This window comes from Canis lupus, chromosome 32, assembly GCF_011100685.1.
Source record: "Canis lupus familiaris isolate Mischka breed German Shepherd chromosome 32, alternate assembly UU_Cfam_GSD_1.0, whole genome shotgun sequence".
NCBI classification, from domain to species: Eukaryota; Metazoa; Chordata; class Mammalia; order Carnivora; family Canidae; genus Canis; species Canis lupus.
In genome coordinates, this window is record NC_049253.1 from 15,749,407 (window position 1) to 15,770,633 (window position 21,227).

The 21,227-nt window shown below is 37.6% G+C and overlaps 1 protein-coding gene across 1 annotated transcript in view; it reads left to right on the forward strand.

Moving 5' to 3' along the window:
• The window catches only part of MANBA (mannosidase beta), a 115,257-nt gene that overhangs the window by 33,842 nt on the left and 60,188 nt on the right, over positions 1 to 21,227 (forward strand). Inside the window, exons 6-7 of the mRNA XM_038582020.1 lie at positions 8,208 to 8,383; positions 9,257 to 9,367. Coding sequence (XP_038437948.1) covers positions 8,208 to 8,383; positions 9,257 to 9,367 — 287 coding nt within the window. The remainder of the gene's footprint in view (positions 1 to 8,207; positions 8,384 to 9,256; positions 9,368 to 21,227) is intronic.

The following is a 21,227-nucleotide window of genomic DNA, read 5'->3' on the forward strand; positions in this document are numbered from 1 at the left end:
TACCATCGGGCACCATATCACTCTATTATCGTACCATTGACTGTGTTTTCTATGTTGTGCCTTTTCTTCTGTGACTTATTCATTTTATAATAGGAAGCCTGTATCTCCCACTCTCCTTTATCCATTTTGCCTATCCCCCTCCCAAACCTCTGCCCCTTTGGCAACCATCTTTGTTTTCCATATGTATATATCTATTTTTATCTTTTCTTTGTTTTGTTTTTTAGATTGCACATGTAAATGAAGTCACGGTATTTGTTTTCTCTGACTTACTTCATTTAGCATAAAAACTTCTAGATTCAGGGGCGCCTGGGTGGCTCAGTTGGTTAGGTGTCCAATTCCCGATTTTGGGTTGGGTCATGATCTTGGGCCTGAACCCTAAAACATGGGGCTCCCTGCTCAGCAGGGAATCTACTTCCCCTTTCTCTCTACCCCTTCCCCCAGCTGTGCACTCCTTTTCTCTCTCTAAAAAAATAATAAATCTTAAAAAACAAAAACCAAACCTCTAGGTCCGTTCTTTTTTGTGACTGAGTAGTATTCCATTATACACGCATACACATTGTAGCCTCTTTATACATTCATCCATCAGTGGACACTCTTACTTAGGTTGCTTTTATATCTTGGCTGTTGTAAATAATGCTGCAGTAACCATAAGGATGCATATATCTTTTTCAAATTAGTGTTTTTGTTTTCTTTGGGTAAACACCAGTAGTGGAATTACTGGATCATATGGTATTTCTAATTTCAACTGTCTGAGGGATTTCCATAAGTTTTCCACAGTGGCTTCACCAATTTACATTCCCATCAACAGTGCATGAGGGTTCCTTTTTTTCTACATCCTCACCAACACTTGTTATTTCTTGTCTTTCTGATTCTAGCTATTCTTACTGATGTGAGGTGATATCTCATTGTGGTTTTGGTTGGATTTCCCTGATAATTAGTGATATTGAGCATCTTTTCATGTGTCTTTTGACCAGCTGTATGCCTTTTTTGGAAAAATGTTTGTTTAGATCCTCTGCCCATTTTTTAAATTGGATTATTTGTTTTTTTGGTGTTGAGTTGTATATGTTCTTTATATTTTGGATATTAACACCTTATAGGGTATATCATTTATGAATATCTTTCTGCATTCAGTAGGTTACCTTTTTATTTTGTTGATGGTTTTCTTTGCTGTGCAGAAGCTTTTTAGTTTGCTATAGTCCTGCTTGTTTATTTTTGCTTTTGTTTCCCTTACGTTAGGAGACATATCTAGAAAAATGTTGCTTGGCATGATGTTGGAGACATTACTCTCTATGTTTTCTTCTAGGAATTTTATAGTTTCATGTCTCACATTTAGGTCTTTAGTCCTTTTTGAGTTAATTTTTGAGTATAGTGTAAGAAAGTGGTCCAGTTTCATTCTTTTGCATGTAACTGTCCAATTTTCCTGGCACCATTTATTGACAAGACTGTCTTTTCCCATTGCATATTCTTGCCTCCTTTGTCATAAATCAATTGACCTATAATCATGGATTTATTTCTGGAGTCCTGATTCTGTTCCATTGATCTATGTGTGTATTTTTGTGCCAGTGTCATATTGTTTTGTAGTATATCCTTGAAATCTGGAATCGTGATACTTCCAGCTTTGTTCTTTCTTGAGATTGCTTTGGCTATTTGCTGTAGGAGTGATGGGTATTCCTTAGGAAAAGCTAATTTATCAATCCTAGGAGAGGTATGACAGGAAGCTGTATTCTAGAAATGTTTTTTTGTTGTTGTTGTTGGTTTTTTTTTTTTTTTTTTTGGTTGTTGTTTTAAGATTTTATTTATTCATGAGAGACACAGAGAAAGAGGCAAAGACATAGGCAGAGGAAGAAACAGGCTCCCTGTGGGGAGCCCAATTTAGGACCCAATACTGGAACCCTGGGAACATACCCTGAGCCGAAGGCAGAAGCTCAACGCTGAGCCACCCAGGTGCCCCTATATGGATCTTAATTTATAAGAGGGAGCTCTCCTTAATAAAAAAATAGGATTATATGTTTAAAAAGTAACAAGCAAAAAGTATTACCAGGTAATACCAGGAAGATTATTGATGATTTAAGACTCTACATGTGCTTTAGGAAACTAAATTGCTTAATTCTCTATGGCTTCTGAAACAAAGGGTTGTATTCCATTTGGAAGAAGAGGAGAGGGACAAATATGTTGGCATAGTGTCTCTACTGATGATGTGATAGACTTGCATGTGTTCATACTGAGTGTTTGAATTCTGCAGTCTTAGTTTTTTCAGTTAGTAGCACAAAAGGAAGTTAACTGGGTGAGCCTCAGAGGACTGCTGATTTCTTTAGAATTTTCCCTGTCAGAAATGTTAGAAACTGCCAGTAACCTTTGAGAACTGCATTATTTGTCTTCCTGCCAGAGGCTCTTACAAGCAGCTGATTTTTCACTGAAGAGAGGTGATAGGAAACATCCAAGGGGTTAGCTTGAACTTGGTGGTTATTAGTTGGTAGGAGGTACCTCGAGAGCAGAACTAAAATCTCTAGGTGAAAATTAAAGAAAAGGGGATTTCAAATCAATGTGAGGAAATGACTTTACAATAGGCATTAGTCAAGGCTAGCAAAAAGGGAAGGCTATTTTGTGAAGCAGAGGTTCTTTTCATGACAGATACTAGAGAGATTAGAATAGCCTTTTGAGGGAAATATTTTAGAATAGAGAGCAGTAAACTTTTTCTGTAAAGAGTCAGATAGTGAACATTTTAGGCTTTTGGGCTGTATCACCTTTGTTGCAACTGTTCGACTCAGCCATTGTAGTGCAAAGGCAACCAAAGACAACATTGTACACAAGTGAGCATGGTTGCTGTAGCCTGCTTGGCCTGCCATAACAAAATACCATATTCTGGGTGACTTCAACAACAGACATTGATTTCTTATGGTCTGGGAGCTGGGAAGGCTCAGATCAAGGTACTGGCTGATGGGTTTGTAGAGAGGGCTCTCTTTCTGGCTTGCAGACAGCTACCTTTCTTGCTGTGTCCTCACATGATTAGGGTGATGGGGAGGAAGAAAGAAAAACAGCCAGACAGGCAGACAGAAAGAAAGAAAGAGAGAGAAAGATGAAGGAAGGGAAGGAAAGAAAGAGGTAGATTTCTTCCTTTTAGAAGACCCAGACCTATCAGATTAAGGTCTCACCTTTATGACCTCATTTAACTTAAATACTTCCTAATGACCTTACCACAGTCATACTGGGGAGTTTGGGCTTCCACATATGAATTTTAGAGTGAGGGTGGGGACACACAATTCAGTCCATAGCAACTGTGTTCCAATAAAGTTTTTTTTATAAAAACAGGAGGTAGGTCAGATTTGGCCCAAAGACCAATTGTTTGTCAGCCTATGGTCTAGAGGGAATTAAACACTTACCAGAAAGTAGACTAGGCAATCTGTCAACATACAGTTCAAAAGTTTTATGAATCTGTGCTGCTGTGATTAAAGACTCAGCCAAAAGATATATTTGATGTCTATCTTCACTTGTTATCATTAAAACAAATGCTCCCCTATGTAATTAAACCCTCTCCCTAATGTAAAGATTCTGAGCACCAATAAGACATGGTTTTGGCAGAAATTATTTGGATACAATTGGTGTAATTTAGAAGTTAAGGATTTAGTCTCTAGTTTCAGACTGTCTTGGTTCTTGTCCAAGCTCTGCAACTTACTAACAGTGTGACCTTGGGTAAGTTACCTACCTCCTCTGTGCTTCAGTTTTCTCATCTATACAATGGTGATAATAATAGAATTTACCTTATAGAAATGTTGTGATTCTTATTTTTTATTTATTTATTTATTATTATTATTTTTTAAATGTTGTGATTCTTGAATAAGTTAATGAATGTTGAGAGCATAAAACAGTGCCCAGCTCACAGGAAGTTCTTGGTGTTATCTATTATTATTTCTTTTTTTTTTTTTTTGAGATTTTATTTATTTATTCATGACAGACACACACAGAGAGAGAGAGAGAGAGAGAGGGAGAGGCAGAGACACAGGCAAAGGGAGAAGCAGGCTCCATGCAGGGAGCCTGATGTGGGACTCGATTCCGGGTCCCCAGGATCAGGCCCTGGGCTGAAGGCAGCGCTAAACTGCTGGGCCACCAGGGCTGCCCCTATTATTATTTCTTGAAATAAGAGATAGTAAGGGAAGCAAGGGGACTGTGATAGGGAGCTAAAGGTCACGTAGCTATCAAAGATTTAGGGATATTTTAGAAAATAAATACCTTTGGATCAGATTGTAGTGTGTGTTTTTAGGGATATTTTAGAAAATAAATACCTTTGGATCAGATTGTAGTGTGTGTTTCTGTTTAAAAACAATAAAAATGCTGTAAAAGGAAACTTGAGAGACTTACTATATACTTGATAGGAGAAAAGTATTTTTAACAATCAAGTGTGGTTGTCTTGATATATGTTACTATATCTTAGGAAAACTGGACTCTATGTGTGGGTAAACTCCAGAATTGGCTGGATCAGAACAGATTAATTCAGGGTTCATTGACTAGTGTTCCTAAAAATGGATCATCTAAGGGGCACCTGGGTGGCTCAGTTGGTTAAGCCATCTGCCTTCAGCTCAGGTCACGATCCCAGGGTCCTGAGATAGGGCCCCATGTCTGGTTACCTGCTCAGTGAAGAGTCTGCTTCTCTCTCTTCCCCTCCCTGCGCCCCTACTTGTGTGCTCTCTCTCTCTCTCTCCCTCTCAGAGAGAGAGTATGGGTGAGAGAGCACAAGTGGGGGTAGCAGCAGAGGGAGAAGCAGACTCCCCACTGAGCAGGGAGCCAGATGCCAGGCTCAGTCCCAGAACTGGAGATCATGACCTGAGCTGCAGGCAGCCTCTTAACTGACTGAGCCACACAGGTGCTCCTAAATAAGTAAGACCTTAAAAAGAGAGAATGGATCATTTTATAAATAAAAACAGTTCTTACGTCTAGGATTAGTTTTAACTTCCATGTACAACCAATCTATCTATGCATTTGATTTTTTTTTAAAGATTTTATTTATTTATTCATGAGAGACACACACAGAGAGGCAGAGACATAAGCAGAGGGAGAAGCAGGCTCCTCACAGGGAGCCAGATGAGGGACTTGGTCCTGGACCTGGGATCATATCCTGAGCCAAAGGCAGATGCTCAACCGCTGAGCCACCCAGGTGTCCCTGTACTTTTGATTGATGTGAGATGCAGATGTGGTCCTACATTTGTGAGGAGTGACAGTTATAAAATCTTTGCTCACTGATCAGTATATACACTTTTCCTTCATTTGCAGCAGAGCCATGTTTTTTAGTCCCCTCCTTATTTGTAGGAGAAGGGTCTCTAAGATATTTCCCAGCTGATAACCTCCTTCTGTCCCTTCTTCACAGAGAAAAATAGAAGCCTCTAAGCATGAAATTCCTTAGTTTCTTGCCATAGATCATACAAAGCTAAGTGCATCTGCACCAGTCAACCGTTCTCCTTTCTGTGGCTGTAAGGAATGAGAACTCTTGTTGGTGGTTCTGACATCTTGCCTACCCAGCCTTTTTGGATACTTCCTCCCTGGTTTCTCCCGTGAAGCCTAAAAAATGTGGATCTGTTTTTCCACTCTACTCTTGCCCAAAGCCTGCTTTGACATGTCTTACTTTACAACCAAAACCAAAACAGATTCAATTCTGGAGACATTAAACAATATAAGTTTAATGGATGATGGAGGAAGGGGTTATATTGCATATAATGTAAAACGCTACTTCAGAACTCCCTTGAAACATTCTACCCCATTCACAAACTCCACTCCCAAAGTGTTATTCCTTGGCAGCTGTCTCATCTTTCTTTTCTCCCTGTGACCTTCCTCTTCAGCTTGACTCCCTTTTTCTTTTCTTCCTCTCTGTTGCAAGATTTTCCAAGTGGCACCTTCTATCCCTTTTGCACAGACAGAAATTTCATGTCTCTGCTTCTTTTGTTTTTATCCTGCTGTATCATTGTGATGGGCCCTTTGTAATTTTTTTTAAAAATACAGATCTGATTGTGTTATCCTTTTTGGTGAAAAATCTCTAGCGGCTCCTCATTGGTCTAGGATAGAGTTGCCAGACTCCTCACATGAGCTGAACCCTGCTTACTTCCTCAGTAACACGGATCTCCCTCTCTGACCAGTTTCATTATTGTTCAATTTTTTTTTAAAGATTTTATTTATTTATTCATGAGAGACAGAGAGAGAGAGAGAGAGAGAGAGAGAGGCAGAGACACAGGCAGAGGGAGAAGCAGGCTCCATGCTGGAAGCCCGATGCAGGACTCAATCTCAGGACCTGGGGATCACGACCTCAGCCAAAGGCAGACGCTCAACTACTGAACCACCCAGGCTGCCCTCAAGTTTTCGTTAATGGCATTGTTCTCCTCAGTCATGGCTCTTCACCCTTTCTTTTCATTGTGCCTAGAATACTTCTCATCTGCCTCTGAATTTAGCTAAAGCATCCTCCTGGGCCCAACTAGATACTGATTTTTCATAAAGGCCTTCCCTCACCCTATGTAAGTGAAGTGACCTTCCTTCCTGTGTATATTTTCTCAGAACAACCTTATATTTCTCCCACCCTGGTATTTTCTCACTTTTATATTTGTCTATATTCCATTAGATTCTTAACTAATGAGGTTAGGGACCATGTTTATCCTGATCACCATGTAATTGCTATCACTTAGCAAAGTACATAGCACATAGAATGTTCTCACTAAATATTTCTTGGTTAAATACATTTAAAATAACAGTTGACTGTTGAACAACCTGGGGATTAGGGGTGCTAATCCCCGTGCAGTTGAAAGTTCACATATAACTTTTTTTTTTTTTGTAAGTTATCTCTACACCCAATGTGGAGCGTGAACTCACAACTCTAAGATCAAGAATTGTGAGCTCTACTGACTGAGCCAGCCAGGTACCCCATTGACTCTCCCAAAACTTTACTACTCCTAGCCTGCTGTTGACCAGAAGCCTTACAAATAACAGATAGAGGTGATTAACAGATATTTTGTATATGCATTATATACTGTACTCTTAAAATAATACCTAACTTTTTTTTTTCCGTATTTCTAAGCTATGTAGTTCAACTGTGAGTTTTTTCAAATTGTCACAAATCTTCAAAAAATTTTTCCAATATGTTTTTTGAAAAAAAGTCCTCATGGGGCACCTGGTTGGTTCAGTGGTTGAACGTCTGCCATGATCCTGGGGTCCTGAGATCGAGTTTTGCATTGGGTTCCCTGCATGGAGCCTGCTTCTCTTCTTTCTGCCTATGTCACTGCCTCTCTCTGTGTCTCTCATGAATAAATAAATAAAATCTTGGGGCACCTGGGTGGCTCAGTGGTTGAATATTGGGTTGCCTGCCGAGAGCCTGCTTCTCCCTCTGCCTATGTCTCTGTCTTTCCTGTGTCTCTCATGAATAAATAAATAAAATCTTTAAAAAAAAAATCTTAAAAAAAATCCTCATATAAGTGGACCCGTGCAGTTCAAACCAATGTTGTTCAAGGGTCAACTATATATTTGTTTTATTCATACCTAATTCTACTACATCTAAGTTTATACCTTATTATATGGCTTTAAAACTGAATTTGGGGATGTCTGAGCGGCTCAGCGGTTGAGCATCTGCCTTTGGCTCAGGACATGATCCCAGGGTCCTGGGATCGAGTCCCACATCAGGCTCCCTGCGTGAAGCCTGCTTCTACCTCTGCCTATGTCTCTGCCTCTCTCTCCGTGTCTCTCATGAATAAATAAATAAAACCTTTAAAATAAAAAAATAAAATAAAAACTCTGTATTTTTACTTTGTCTTATGAAAAGGAATAAGCATGTATCAATCTTAGAAAATCTATTATATTTTCATTTGTGACATTCTACTCATGTCCTATTTATAAAGTTTTTATGACTTAATGATTGTCACATTTTTAGAGTAGAAGTATATAAGACACATACTTTTGGTTATTCTTCTTCAAAATGAATGATGTAATAAAACACAAAAAAACAAAATGAATGATCAAGCTCCCAAGATTAAATGAGAATTTCCACTGGACTTTTTGTCATGACTGCATCTGTGGAGTGCTTATTAGTTTAGAAGCTGCTTTTTAGTCTTTTCTTCAATGAATCCTAAGAAGTGTAGCAATAATGTGGGGCATATTTCATATATATATGTGTGTATATATATACATATATATGTATGTGTGTGTATATATGTTTCTTTTTTTTTTTCTCTATGCCTTAGATAACCATACCCAGGTGTGGAGTCTTGAAATAGAGTCTTCTTTTGATGTTGTCAGCCCAAAGCCAATTTCTGGTCAAGTGATCGTATCCATACCTAAACTGCAAACACAGCAGACATACAGCATTGAACTTCAACCTGGGGAAAGGATTGTTGAGCTATTTGTGAAAATTAATAAGGTGAATGATGGCACTTCCTCAGAATCACCAGATGAAAAGCAGTACTATTCAAAAGAAATGGCTAGAAAGAGGGGACTGAGTATGAAATAAAAATATACCTTTCTATTTTCTCCTTCACTTTTAACCTCTCATATATTTTGTGTGTTATGAACTAAGGAATGATATTCCCAAATTTTAAGATTAAGAAAATGGAGAATATGTGATTTGGCATACTTTTATCTCAAGAAGTCAGCTGTTTTGTATCTTAATTTTTCTGTACTGTTTGCAGTATCCTAAATCCAAAATACATTTTAAGCATTAAATTTAAATACAGTGATTACTTTTGGTACGTATTAATTATTTTAAATATTGGTGCTTATTTTACATGCAGAATTCTAAATCTAAACTCATGATCTTTCATGGGTTGAAGTGAGCTGGATTTTCCCTTTTCCCTTTCCTTTTTTTATTCCTCTGATTGATTGTTGTGAACTGAACAGGATGAAGTAAAGCAACATTCAGTGACTATTCAGATAAAGTGAGAACTCCAAACAATTTCTAGTTCTGGGCTTGAAAGAAGAGTCAACCTCAAAGTCCAATTCTTAGTGTTAATAATACAGAGTAAATGTAAGCTTCAGTGTTGGAAATAATTGTTTCTCTGAAAACCTATGTTATTCTATTCTTTTCTTTTCCTTTTGGTGTATTAATCCATGCTAAACACCTAGCATGTTGATTTTTAAATATTATCTATGGAATGGTATAATTTGGCATAATATAGAACCTAGAATTTCTGTGTTTGACTCTATGAAACATTGATATAATACTCATAATCACTATATTATTTTGATGAAAATTTGCCACAGATTACTTACAATTACTTACATTGTTTCTTGAAAGAATGTTACTGTAGAAACTTGGTGGCCTCGTGGACATGGACACCAGACTGGATACAACATGACAATTCTTTTTAAACTGGTTAGAGGCTTAAGTATTGAAAAATCAACTAAGGTAAGCAAATGCTTTAAAATATTTTGTGAGGAAAAAAGTATGTTTCTTGTTAGAACAGCCATATAGATCTTTGTAAGAAAAGAAACCAGAAGAGCTCCTGTGATCTCACTCACTCAGAGAGCCATTAGTGACAGTTACATGCATTCCAAAGCTTCTCTGTGTATCTATATTTATAAATGGATCAGACTTTACATGTTATTTTATTTATAAATATTCTCCTGTGTTTGTAAATTGTACATTGTATCAAAGTAATACATATGTATAATTTTAAAGCTCAGATATTATCAGAAGGTAACAGGGTACCTTGCCCATCCCTTCTTATTCCTATTTTCTATTCCTCAGAATCAATCATTTTTAACTTTTGTTTATTTCTTCTGTTTATTTTCATTTTCCCAAATAACATGCTTCTACTGGTGTTTTCTAATTTTTCAGTTTGATGTAATATCTACTGACTTCAAACCTAGGGGATGAAGACATAATTCTTTCACATGATTCTCTCTCATGACCCCTGCTTGGCCCCCAGTGTACACATTTTGCCTCCCTCTGCCCTCCCCATGTCATCCAATGGCCATTTTTGTTACTTTAGTATTCAGTGTTTACATTATTATATTACAAATACACTATTCAAAGCTGAAGCACATGGTATATTAAAATCATATTTTCTTTCTTTTGCAACTTTCTGTTTTCCTCAGAGTTAATAATTGTCTCATGTTACCAGTTGCTTTGTTTTTCTTTTATCTTCCCCTAAATCAGGTACAAACTCTCTTACATACTTGAAATATCCTTAAATTTAGTCACACTCCTAGATGCTCTATCCATTGTTTATTACTATTATTATTCTTTTAATTTTTGTTATCTCTCAAAACTCTCTCTTCTAGAGCCATTTCTAGAGTAACCAAGGAAGAGCATCTCCCTGATCTTAACTTGGTTACTCTCTAGATCTTCTACTTAACTGTTGTCTTGGAACTTCCTTTTATTATTCTTGGAATTTTCTTCATTTGTCTTCTAGGAATTCTAGGTATTCCCTTCATCTTTTCTTCTGGATTAAACATGGAACCCTGTTTCTTTGGACTTATTGTTTATCTTTTTTTAAATTTGACTTTCCACTTTTGCTGACTTTCCACTTTTGCTGATACACTTTTTCCAATAGATTCCTGAGAACAGCTGAGTGAAGTAAGTCAGTCGGAGAAGGACAAACATTATATGTTCTCATTCATTTGGGGAATATAAATAATAGTGAAAGGGAATATAAGGGAAGGGAGAAGAAATGTGTGGGAAATATCAGAAAGGGAGACAGAACGTAGAGACTGCTGACTCTGGGAAACGAACTAGGGGTGGTGGAGGGGGAGGAGGGCGGGGGGTGGGAGTGAATGGGTGACGGGCACTGGGGGTTATTCTGTATGTTAGTAAATTGAACACCAATAAAAAATTAAAAAAATAAAATAAAATAAAATAAATAAAAAAATAATAAAAAAAAGATTCCTGAGAACAGGTGTGTAGGAGATAACATTTTTGAGAACTTGGAAACATGCAAATACATAAAGTCTATCCTCACAGTCACTTGATAGTTTGGCTGTGTATGGGAGTCTAGGTTGGAAATAATTTTCCTTCAGAATCTTGAAGACATTGTTTCATTAGCTTTCAGTATTTTTGTTTTGAAATATAATTACATTCTAATTTTCGTTTTCTTGTATAGGACTATGTTGGCTTCTGGAAGCTTTTAGGATTTATTTATCTCTAATAATCTAAATTTAAACATTTGAAAATGAGTGGATTTTTGTTGTACTTGTTCTTGTGCTAGTTATCCTTATGGGCTCTTCCAATTTAGAAACTCAATCTGGAAATTTTCTTATATCTTTTATAGTTTTTATTCATCTTTGTTTTAATTTTTTGATACAACTGTTAATCAGATATTGGCCCTCCTAGACTGAGCAATATTTTTAGATTTTCCCCTCTGTATTCCATCTCATCTTTTTATTCTGTCTTTTGGTCTCTTGTTATTCCCACTAGAGATCTTCCTTGAGTGCCTGGTGATCCTTGGTGTCCATTCTGAAGATTAACTCACAAAAATACAGATAAGAAGTCCTATAAGAGCTTCAATATTTGTTATTCAAATGGAAACCCAGCTTTATCATGTGGTGATGCCCACATATCAGTAGCTATAGATCGTGTGTGTGTGTGTGTGTGTGTGTGTGTGTGTGTGTGTGTGTGTGTGTTTAGCTTTGCCAGTGAGGACATTCTCCACTTTCCTGCCTGGAGAATATAAGACTGGTTGTTACCATTCAGGGAATCTAGTGGCAGAAGAGGACTAAGGTTCTGACATGCAGCATGTAGTTTCATCGGTTCTCCTTCTCTCAGTGTGCTTTGTATCTTCAAACCTCTTTGATTCTGAAAGGTAAATGATAGGTGAGACTCAGGATCCCTTTTCCAAACAGTGTACTTGAGTTCTGCTTTTAGAATTAAAATACCTTATGTAGGTCATTATACATAAAGCTGCCTTTTCATGTCACTTTAAAAATTCTAAAATTGAGTCAAGATCAAAACTGGAGTGATCTAGAGAGGACAATGGGGAAAAGTAGTCCCTGTACTCCAAAATACTGCTCTCAAAGTAACTAGAAAAATCTCTGCCCCCTCCTCCATCTGTCAGGGACTATTATTAAAAAAAATACAATAAAAATGTTTCCTCCTGAAAGTATAACCATCTATTTTTGTCTCTAAATCTGTGAATAAACCTTGTGGTAATCTTAGCTAGAGGATATTGAAAGGAAAATATATCTTTAGTCTAAAGAAATGACTAAATCCTGCCTGGTTTGAGATACAGCACTAAGGATTAGAAAGAATAGCACTTTGGAATTTATTAGCTATAGGCTACTTATTTAATCCTTCAAGTTTCATTTCCTTACATGTAAAATGGGGCAGTAAAGATGAAATAACCTGGATCTAGCTTATAATAGTGTATTGTAAATAGTACTAATCTTAATCCCTTTCATAGATCTCCTCCTTCCCCCAACAGCAACCTTTGGTGTTTGCAGTTGGCTGGTGTTATACTCTGGTGTCAACCCTTATATTTGGTGTTACCTCTTCTTGGAGCCAGACACCATGCTAAATATGGAAATTAGAAGCTCATTATCTATTTTTTCTTTGTTTAATCATGCTCTATATTTTCTGAGACATTGTGAGTGTGTGTGTGTGTCCACAGCATATGTAGGGAGAATATCCTAGAATTGTCTAAAGGGCCAAAACATTTATTCTTATTCTAACCTTCTTGGTGGAAGATGTCTGCTCTCTCACATGTTGAATTGTTGTGTGTTATTTTCATGAAAGGAAGAAGAACTTCTATGTTTTTTTGTTTGTGGGAAATAATTCTTTTCATTCAGGCTACTATGGTTGCATTATTGTTTATTACATTTGTTTATTTATTTTTCTTTTTTCTCACCCAGTTACCACCCCCCACACACACACTGTTTATTACATTTAAAGATGCCATTTTTCAAATTGGCCAGCAACAGGAGAGAAAGAAGATGTATTTTCCCATGCTTTATATTAATGTGTACCTGTGAAGTGTACCCTTTGTGGCAACTGTAGAGTTTGTTATTTTTGAGACTCATTCATTCACTAAATACTTAGGGAACATCTGGGTTTCATCCACTTTGTTAGGCTCTGGTGATAGAGCAGTGAATAAGACATTATTTCCATTTGCCTCTTAGTTCTTAATAAACCTAAAAATTTGGTTTGGAAATTAAATAATTAAACAAGCAATTGTAATAAGCACTCTAGAGAAACATAGAGTATTGTAGAAGCACCAGAGCGGGAACATCCTGGGAAGATTCCTATAGAATGGTATCTGTGTTCTAAGGGACAAGTAGAATTTGACCAAACAATGTGGCAAAGAGGTAGAGGGACAAGAATATGTCGTGGCCCAGGAACTTGAAGCAATATTATGTGATTTTGGAAGTGAAAGTCATTTCAATGTGGCTGCATTTGAGTTTGAAGTAGAACAAGGGGTGTTTTAAAGGTAGGCTAAGGGCAAGATTGTGTAGGGTCTAGTAAGCCATGTGAAGGAACTGGACTGACTGCCTTGAGGGCAGTGGGAATTCTATGAAGGATTTTAAGGAAAGAGCGTGATCATATTTGTTTACAAGGATTGTGCAGGTCAGATTGGAAGAATGACAAGAATGGGAGGCCACTAGAGGACTGTGGTGGTGGGCAGCCCGGGTGGCTCAGCAGTTTAGCGCCGGGTATGTTCTCATCTGCTGTTTATTCCCTTTAGTTTATTTTTATTTTCAGTTATTGTATTCTTCAATTTTGTTTGATCTTTCTTTCGTCTTCTTCTTTTATTCGGTTGGCGGTTGGAGGCGGCGGAGGAGGGAGGGGAGGAGTGAGGAGGAGCGTGAGGGAGGAGGGCGGGGAGGGAGGCGGCGTAGGGGAGATAGGCGGAGGGGGGAGAGGAGGGGAGGCGGCGGAGGAGGGCTGGAGGCGGCTGGTCGGGTATTTTGGCGGGAGGGAGTCGTGGCTGATGGGCGGCGTAGAGGATGAGGGGAGGCGGGAGTCGGCGTGTAGGTCTTTGGCTTTCTTCTTTGTATCTTCTTCTTCTTTTCTTCCTCCCTCTTCTTCTTCCTTCTTCTTCTTCTTTTTCTTTCTTCTTTCTTCTTCTTTCTTCTTTCTTCTTCTTCTAATGTATCTCTTTGTTGAAATTCTCACTGAGTTCATCCACTTCCTCAGTCCAGGGCGTGATCCTGGAGACCTGGAACGGAGTCCCGAGTCAGGCTCCCTGCATGGAGCCTGCTTCTCCCTCTGCCTGTGTCTCTGCCTTTCTCTCTGTGTCTCACATGAATAAACAAATAAAATCTTAAAAAAAAAAAAAAAGAAGAAGAAGAAGAAGAGAAGACTGTGGTGATGATCCAGGCACAAGATGATGATTGCTCAGTCTGTAGAATTGCTGAGGAAATAGATTTGAGAGAGATTTAGGAGTTAATACCATCAGACTTGTTGATGTAGATATGTAGAGAGAAGAATGAGTTAACATTGGTTCTTAAGTTGCTGTTTGGGTCACTTAAAAGGCCGCATTTCTGTTCTTTGAACTCAATTACTCAGACAGAAGAGCAGGTTTGAGGGACAGGATGGAGTGGAAATTATTTCTATGTTAGATGTGTTTTGTATGGAGTGATTAAGAGATACCTAATAATAAGGAATAATATTCAATGGGCATTTCATTATATAGGTCTGAAGCTTAGGTATTAGATCTGGATTAAAGATTAGATGATATAGAAGTCAACAGAATAAGTTAATTGTAGTCATGGGAGGCGATGAACTACTTCAAGAACTGCATAGAGAGGAGCTCTAGAACAAAACTCCAGGGAATCATAATAATGAAGCAGGAAGGGAGAAAAAATTTCCTATAGAGGATTGAAGAAGAAATGACCAAAGAAGTAGAGGCAAAACCAATTGAGTGGGGAGTCACAGAAGCCAGAGGAAGATAGTATGAGAAGCAAGAATGTTTTAAAGAGTGTTAAATCCTGCAAGGAACTCAAGTTAGAAAAGGAGTGAGAAAGATCCCTTAGGTTGGTAATAAGGAAATGACTGCTGGACCAGACCAGAATGGATGTCAGAGTGCAGTGGGTCAAGAAGTGACTGAAGGTGAGGAAGTAGAGACAGTGAGAATAGACGACTGTGAGAAATGATTCGTGGGAATCACATCTGAGCCAAGTGGTAGTGATGGCCAATTGGGGTCAGAAGACTGGCTACATACCAGCACTGTGCAAATAAGTAAATATATTGAACTACTGAGATCCAGATTTTTCATGGTTGGAGGAAGGTGGAGAGAAAAGAGAAAACCAGAATGGATTGGAATTGGAGCTAATAGTGTGAACTCATGATTTTCAGCATATGTAGATAAAAATAGAAATATACAGATGTAAATGCATGTGTGTATATTTACACACACACATTTCTTTGCTCTTTCCAGGCCTTCCCAGAGGTCTTGAGAATAGTGGCACTCTGGTAACAATGAACAGAACTAGTGTTCAGATCTTGGTTTTTAAATTATACTGTCTACTTAAAGGGATCAGGGCTTTTCAGGGAAGTGATGGAGGCTGGGGCTGGAGCTTAGAATATCTTGCTGCACTAGAAAATAAGAAGGTACTCAAGAATGATTGGATAAGTTGGGGCACCTGGGTTGCTCAGTTGGTTAAGTATTAGACTCTTGATTTCAGCTCAGGTAATGATCTTAGGGTTGTGAGATCAAGCCCTGTGTGGGGCTCTGCTCAGTGGGGAGTCTGCTTAAGATTCTCATTGTCTTTCTTACCCCACTCCCAGCTCACATGCACACACACACTCTCTCTCTCCCTCAAATAAATGAATAGAATCTTAAAAAAAAAAAAAAAAGAATGATGGGATAAGTCAGAAGGATATTGGAACCAGTTTAATGTGCCAAATCTGAGAAAATTGAAGCATTAAAATAAAAGAGTGGTAGTAAAAGATTATAACCCATTTAACAAGTAAATGAGAGAAAGGAAAGTGATTCCTTAAAGAGGATAATCAACTAATAAATGTAGAAGGAATAATGGAACTAGAATAATAATCATTTGATAACTACTGTGGTTATAAGTAATTCAGGTAAGAAATATGAATAAATGCTGAAACTGAGGGTAAAAGTGGCATGAAAAATGAGATATTTACATAGCCTCAAAGCATCTCTCAGCAAACTATTTATAATTACAGTGGAGAAAAAAATGCAGTGAGGAAACTTAGCAGACACTATCTTGATTAAGTGATTAAGGTTATCACCACCAACATGACAAAGTGACATGGTGTCCACCCAACAGGCTGCAACAAGAATTTAGAATCACTTTTGTGATAGTCCTGCCAAAGCAGATAACCTGGATCTAACCCAGAGGAAGCATCAGGCAACCTAAATGAGCTTTAGGAGCTAAAACCTTCAAATGTACTTCAATCTACTATAATCTTAAAAAATGTCAAGGAAGGACTGAGGAACTAATCCACATTGAAGAGACTAGAGAGATGTCACAGCTGGGTGCAGTGCTTGATCTTTTCTCTTTCTTTCTTTCTTTCTTTCTTTCTTTCTTTCTTTCTTTCTTTCTCTTTTCTTTTCTTTTCTTTTCTTTTCTTTTCTTTCTTTTCTTTCTTTCTTTCTTTCTTTCTTTCTTTCTTTCTTTCTTTCTTTCTTTCTTTTCTGTAAACAATGTCACTGGGACAACTGACAAAACCTAAAGGCGTCTCTCTCTGGGTGAAGGGTATTCGAGAGTTCTTTGCACTATTTTTGCAATTGTTCTGTGACTTCAAATGTTGCAACATGAGAAAGAACACCATTAAAGAGAATGAAGAGCAATGACAACAAAATCCTGATGGGAAGAGTCAGTAGCCAGGGCAAGAGTGAAAACAGTTCAAAATCTGAGAGGTGGTTGAGAGGGCTATCTCTGATAAGGTAGGGGAGGGAGGATGGCGTCACCACAGTAGTGAATGGATTCAGTGTTTTGTTGTCATAGGGGTTAAAGATAAAATAACATATGTAGAGGAGAAGATGGAGCATGAGGATGGAAGTAATTTTGAAGATCTCTAGGACCACTTAAGGCATAGTTTCTTTCTATGGGAATTGCAGCCTCTTCTTTCAGCAGAGTCCAAAGAGGAAAAAGTGAACCTGAACAAGAAAGTTCAGGGAGTTCTGGTCAGGTAACTTTTTTCTCTCCTGGGAGCTAGGATGTAATGTCTTGTTAAGAGGAGTGGAGGGCAAGTTAGAAATTTGAGAAAGTGAAGCCTTGAGATAAGCTAGTCTAGAGAAAAGGCTAAAGCAATATGATGGGATTCTGGGGCAGCATTGAGGGCCCACCTGAGGCTGAAAACTCTGAATCTCTTTATCTGAGAATTGTGATACCTTCACTTTGGATAAATTCTGATTTCTGATTGTGACGTGTTTGGGTGGTTTGGTGGTATTGTACAAGGTGTTTTGGTGTGCACTGTGGTTTCAAATTGGACCCTCTGCCTACCCTGCTTGTACTCATGCCAATGAAATCCCTTGTATTTGAGCAACGCTTTAAAGTTTGAGGTGAGGGACACCTTGGTGGCTCAGTGGTTGAGCGTCTGCCTTTGCCTCGGGTGATGATCCCGGGGTCCTGGGATCGAGTCCTGCATCAAGGAGCCTGCTTCTTCCTCTCCCTATGTCTCTGGCTCCCTCTGTGTGTCTCTCATGAACAAATAAATAAAATTTTAAAAAAAGAAATGAAGTTTGAGGTGAGGCTTGGATCCAAAACTAGATATCTTTCCATGATATGATTTTTTAAAATGGTCTTGTTATTTCTAGAATGTTAAGAGGAATAGTAGTTCTGTCATATAGGAGTCTTAAGGTACTGTTTTAGTTAGCCTGTTAAAACCTTACTATAACATTTTAATCAGTTTGGTATTCTTCTCAGAAGATGGCCAAGAAGGTGATTAAAGAAAAAAGAGGATAAAGGAATAAGGTATTTTACCTTGGAGAGCTGAGGACGTGTTTGCTAATTCTTTAACTTGTTATTCTTGAAATTTTTTATTCGTCTGTAATAGGACAGAGGTGGAGAAGGAAGTGAACTTAAAGTGGAGCATGTGAGACCAAGGTCACCCATGGGAGTAGCTGTGTGGTAGTCAAGGTTGTGCACACTAGAGTGGGCAACTGAGGAACACCTCAGCATTCATTTGCAGTGGGAACTTTGAAAAGTATTTATGTCTATTAGACTGGGATGGTAGAAGTTGTATTAGATGATCTCTTGTGCCTCCCCATGATTCTGTGATTGCCTAGAATGAAATACAAATTTGAGCTCTTTGCAAGGTTCAGGAATCAGTGTTTGCCTTTGAAATTTAGATTAAAAGTATAGATTAATTTCACGTTTTGTAAGTGAAAGATAATACCTAATTCACCTTTGTTTCCAGGGTGGTTCTTACAGGAAAATAAGTATCTTGCCAGTCCTAAATTTCTTCATGGTTTCAGACTTGCCAGTGTTTCAGCAGGCAAGGAATTTGACAGCTATCTGCCATCATTATCTGTGTCTTGCTCCTATTTCTTTGGTGGGAATGCACCAGATTGGGATTTCTTTTCTTCTTTTTTAATTGAAGTAGAGTTGACACGCGATGTTACATTAGTTTCAGGTGTACAATGTAGCGATCGGACAGCTCTGTATTATATGCTATCTATGCTCACACATGTAACTACCATCTGCCACCATATGATGCTATTACAATACCATTGACTCTATTCCCTATGCTGTATCTTTTTTTCTACATGACTTATTCATTCTATAACTGGAATCCGGTATCTCCTACTTTCCTTCACCCATTTTGCCCAACCTCATACCCCCTCCTGTCACTTTGTTCTCTGTATTTACGGGTCTGTTGCTGCTTTTGTTTGTTTTGTTTTTTAGATTCCACATGTAAGTGAAATCATATGGTCTTTGTCTTTCTCCGTCTGACTTATTTTTACTTAATAACTTCTAGGTCCATTCATATTGTTAAATTGGAATTTCTTTTTATTTTCTATTTATTGTAAATTGTAACACACATGCAGAAAAATACACAGAACATATGTGTAATCTAATGATTTCTAATGATTTCTAATCAATCATTAAGCATTAATGAATTCTAATGATTTCTAATCATTCATTAAGCATTAATGAATGATTAGAAAAAGCACATTTATGTAACGCGTCATCCTAATCACGAAATAGAGCATTGCTTATCCCTCTGGAGGTCCCCCTACCCTTTGTGAGCCCTCCCCAATCACTGTGCCTTCCTCCTTCTCAAAGATCCACTATCCTGCCATCTAACACTGTAGTTTATTTTTGCCTGTCTTTAACCTTTATGGACATGGAACCACATAGTATGCATTCTTTTGTGTCTAACTTGACTCAACATTGTATTTGTGACATTTAGATATGTTGTCAGATATAGCTGTAGTTTATTTATATTGCTGTGTACTATTTCAGTGTTTTATACATTCTGCTGTTAAAATTTAGGTACTTTCCAGTTTTGGCTATTCTGAGTAATGCTGCTATGAGCATTATTGATTCAAAGCACGTATGCTCCCAACAGCATTTCTGCCGGGACTGGAATCACAGGATCATAGGGCATGTGTAGGTCAGCTGTGATAGCATGCTAAACTGCCTTCCAAAGTGCTTGTATTTCACTTTTACTCCATATACTCACATGCTCCCCAGCACTAGGTATTGTGTCAGGACTTTTGTTCTTATCACTGGCCCTTCCTTATCTCACTGCTATTGCTCTTGTATTCTGGTGGTTCTATTATGATCTTAAAACATAACATAAAAGAAAATGTAACATTACATAAAATTGGTTTATGTAAAACTATTCCTATTTTAAAACATCTTATTGAAATCCATCGTGCTTCAGTTTTCTTTCGTGACTCTCTTCCATTGAGATTAGACATAACACATTTTAATTTTTTGTTTACTGAGTATGTCTCAAGACAGCAGCACAGTTGACTCAGACAAAAGACCTTAGGGAAGTTATAGATTTTAGATGCAGCCCATGCAGCAGAGATGTACTGGATCTAGTAGGAGGGGAAAGGCTGACTACATTTCTTTCTGAACACAAAAAAAATCTTGATGATTGAAATTTTTTTATTGTTGAAAGAAATAACTCTGAGACACATCTGTAAGTATGAAGAGAAATAATATGATGAAAATATAGGAAATTTTAAAATAAATTACGAAATAAAAGATAGGCATTGGGATATTATAAATTCTGTCCAACAAGTCATTTCAGGGACTCTAGAATGTAAGTCTGGTAGAGTCTGCTTTCTTTTAACAAAGGAAGTTTTGTGTAGAAGTGTAATGAGAGAGGCTACTTTGGGTAAATTGGAAAAAAAAATCTTCCTAATCACTGTTTTGCCATTTTCTGCCCAGGTTTATTGAATATTTTTATCCTACTAATTGATTATACTGAATTCCTACCTAAGACGTGTTAAAGACGTAATAAATATTTTTAAAGGACTAATATAGTTTACCTTTCTGGAAAAATAGGAACTCAATTAGTTGATACTTCTCTTTAGCATAACTTACTTTATATGACTCTCCCATGTATTCCCTATGTAAGGCAAATCTTGCTAAAAGCAACAGAAGGTAGTTGCTTATATTTGACCCAGCATCAGTATTCTCCAATTAAATTATTGTAGGGAAATAGAAGAAACAATGTAATAATATGTAGTCCACAATTAGAAATTGTATTGCACAGTTTCTAAGTCAGAGGAGGTAAAAAATTGCCCCTAGCTATCACAATTAGAAAAATAATGGAGACTTAACTTCTTTTTTTTTTTTTTCCAAATTTTGCTTTGTTCTTTTTTTTTTTTTTTTAATTCCCAGTTTCATCTTTGCAGTACCTATAGTGCAGAAAGAGAGCACAATACCAGTGAGATGTTTTTCTTTTTTCTTTCTAAGTGCTACTCTTGGCTCTCTAAAGACCTTAGAAGTACATAGCCAAAAAATATGGAATTCAGAATAATCAAGGTGTATTTCTGACCACTCTGTACTTCTGATCAATACTGAGAGTTTATAGAGATTGTGAAGTGTGTCTCCCTCTGTGTGTCCTAGGTTTCCTAACATAACAAATGGAATAGCTTAGAACAAAAGAATTTACTTTCTCATAGTCCTGGAGGCTCAAAGTCCAAAATCAAGGTGTTGGCAGGCCATGTTTCTTCTAAACATGGGCTGCCATGTTGTATCCTTCCTTGCCTCTTCTAATTTCTGGTGGTTGTGGGTAATCCTTGGCATTTCTTGGCTTGTAGGTAGGTTACTCTTATCTTTGCCTCTGTCATCATATGGCCTTCTCTCCATGTGTGTCTCTGCATTTCTTATAAGGA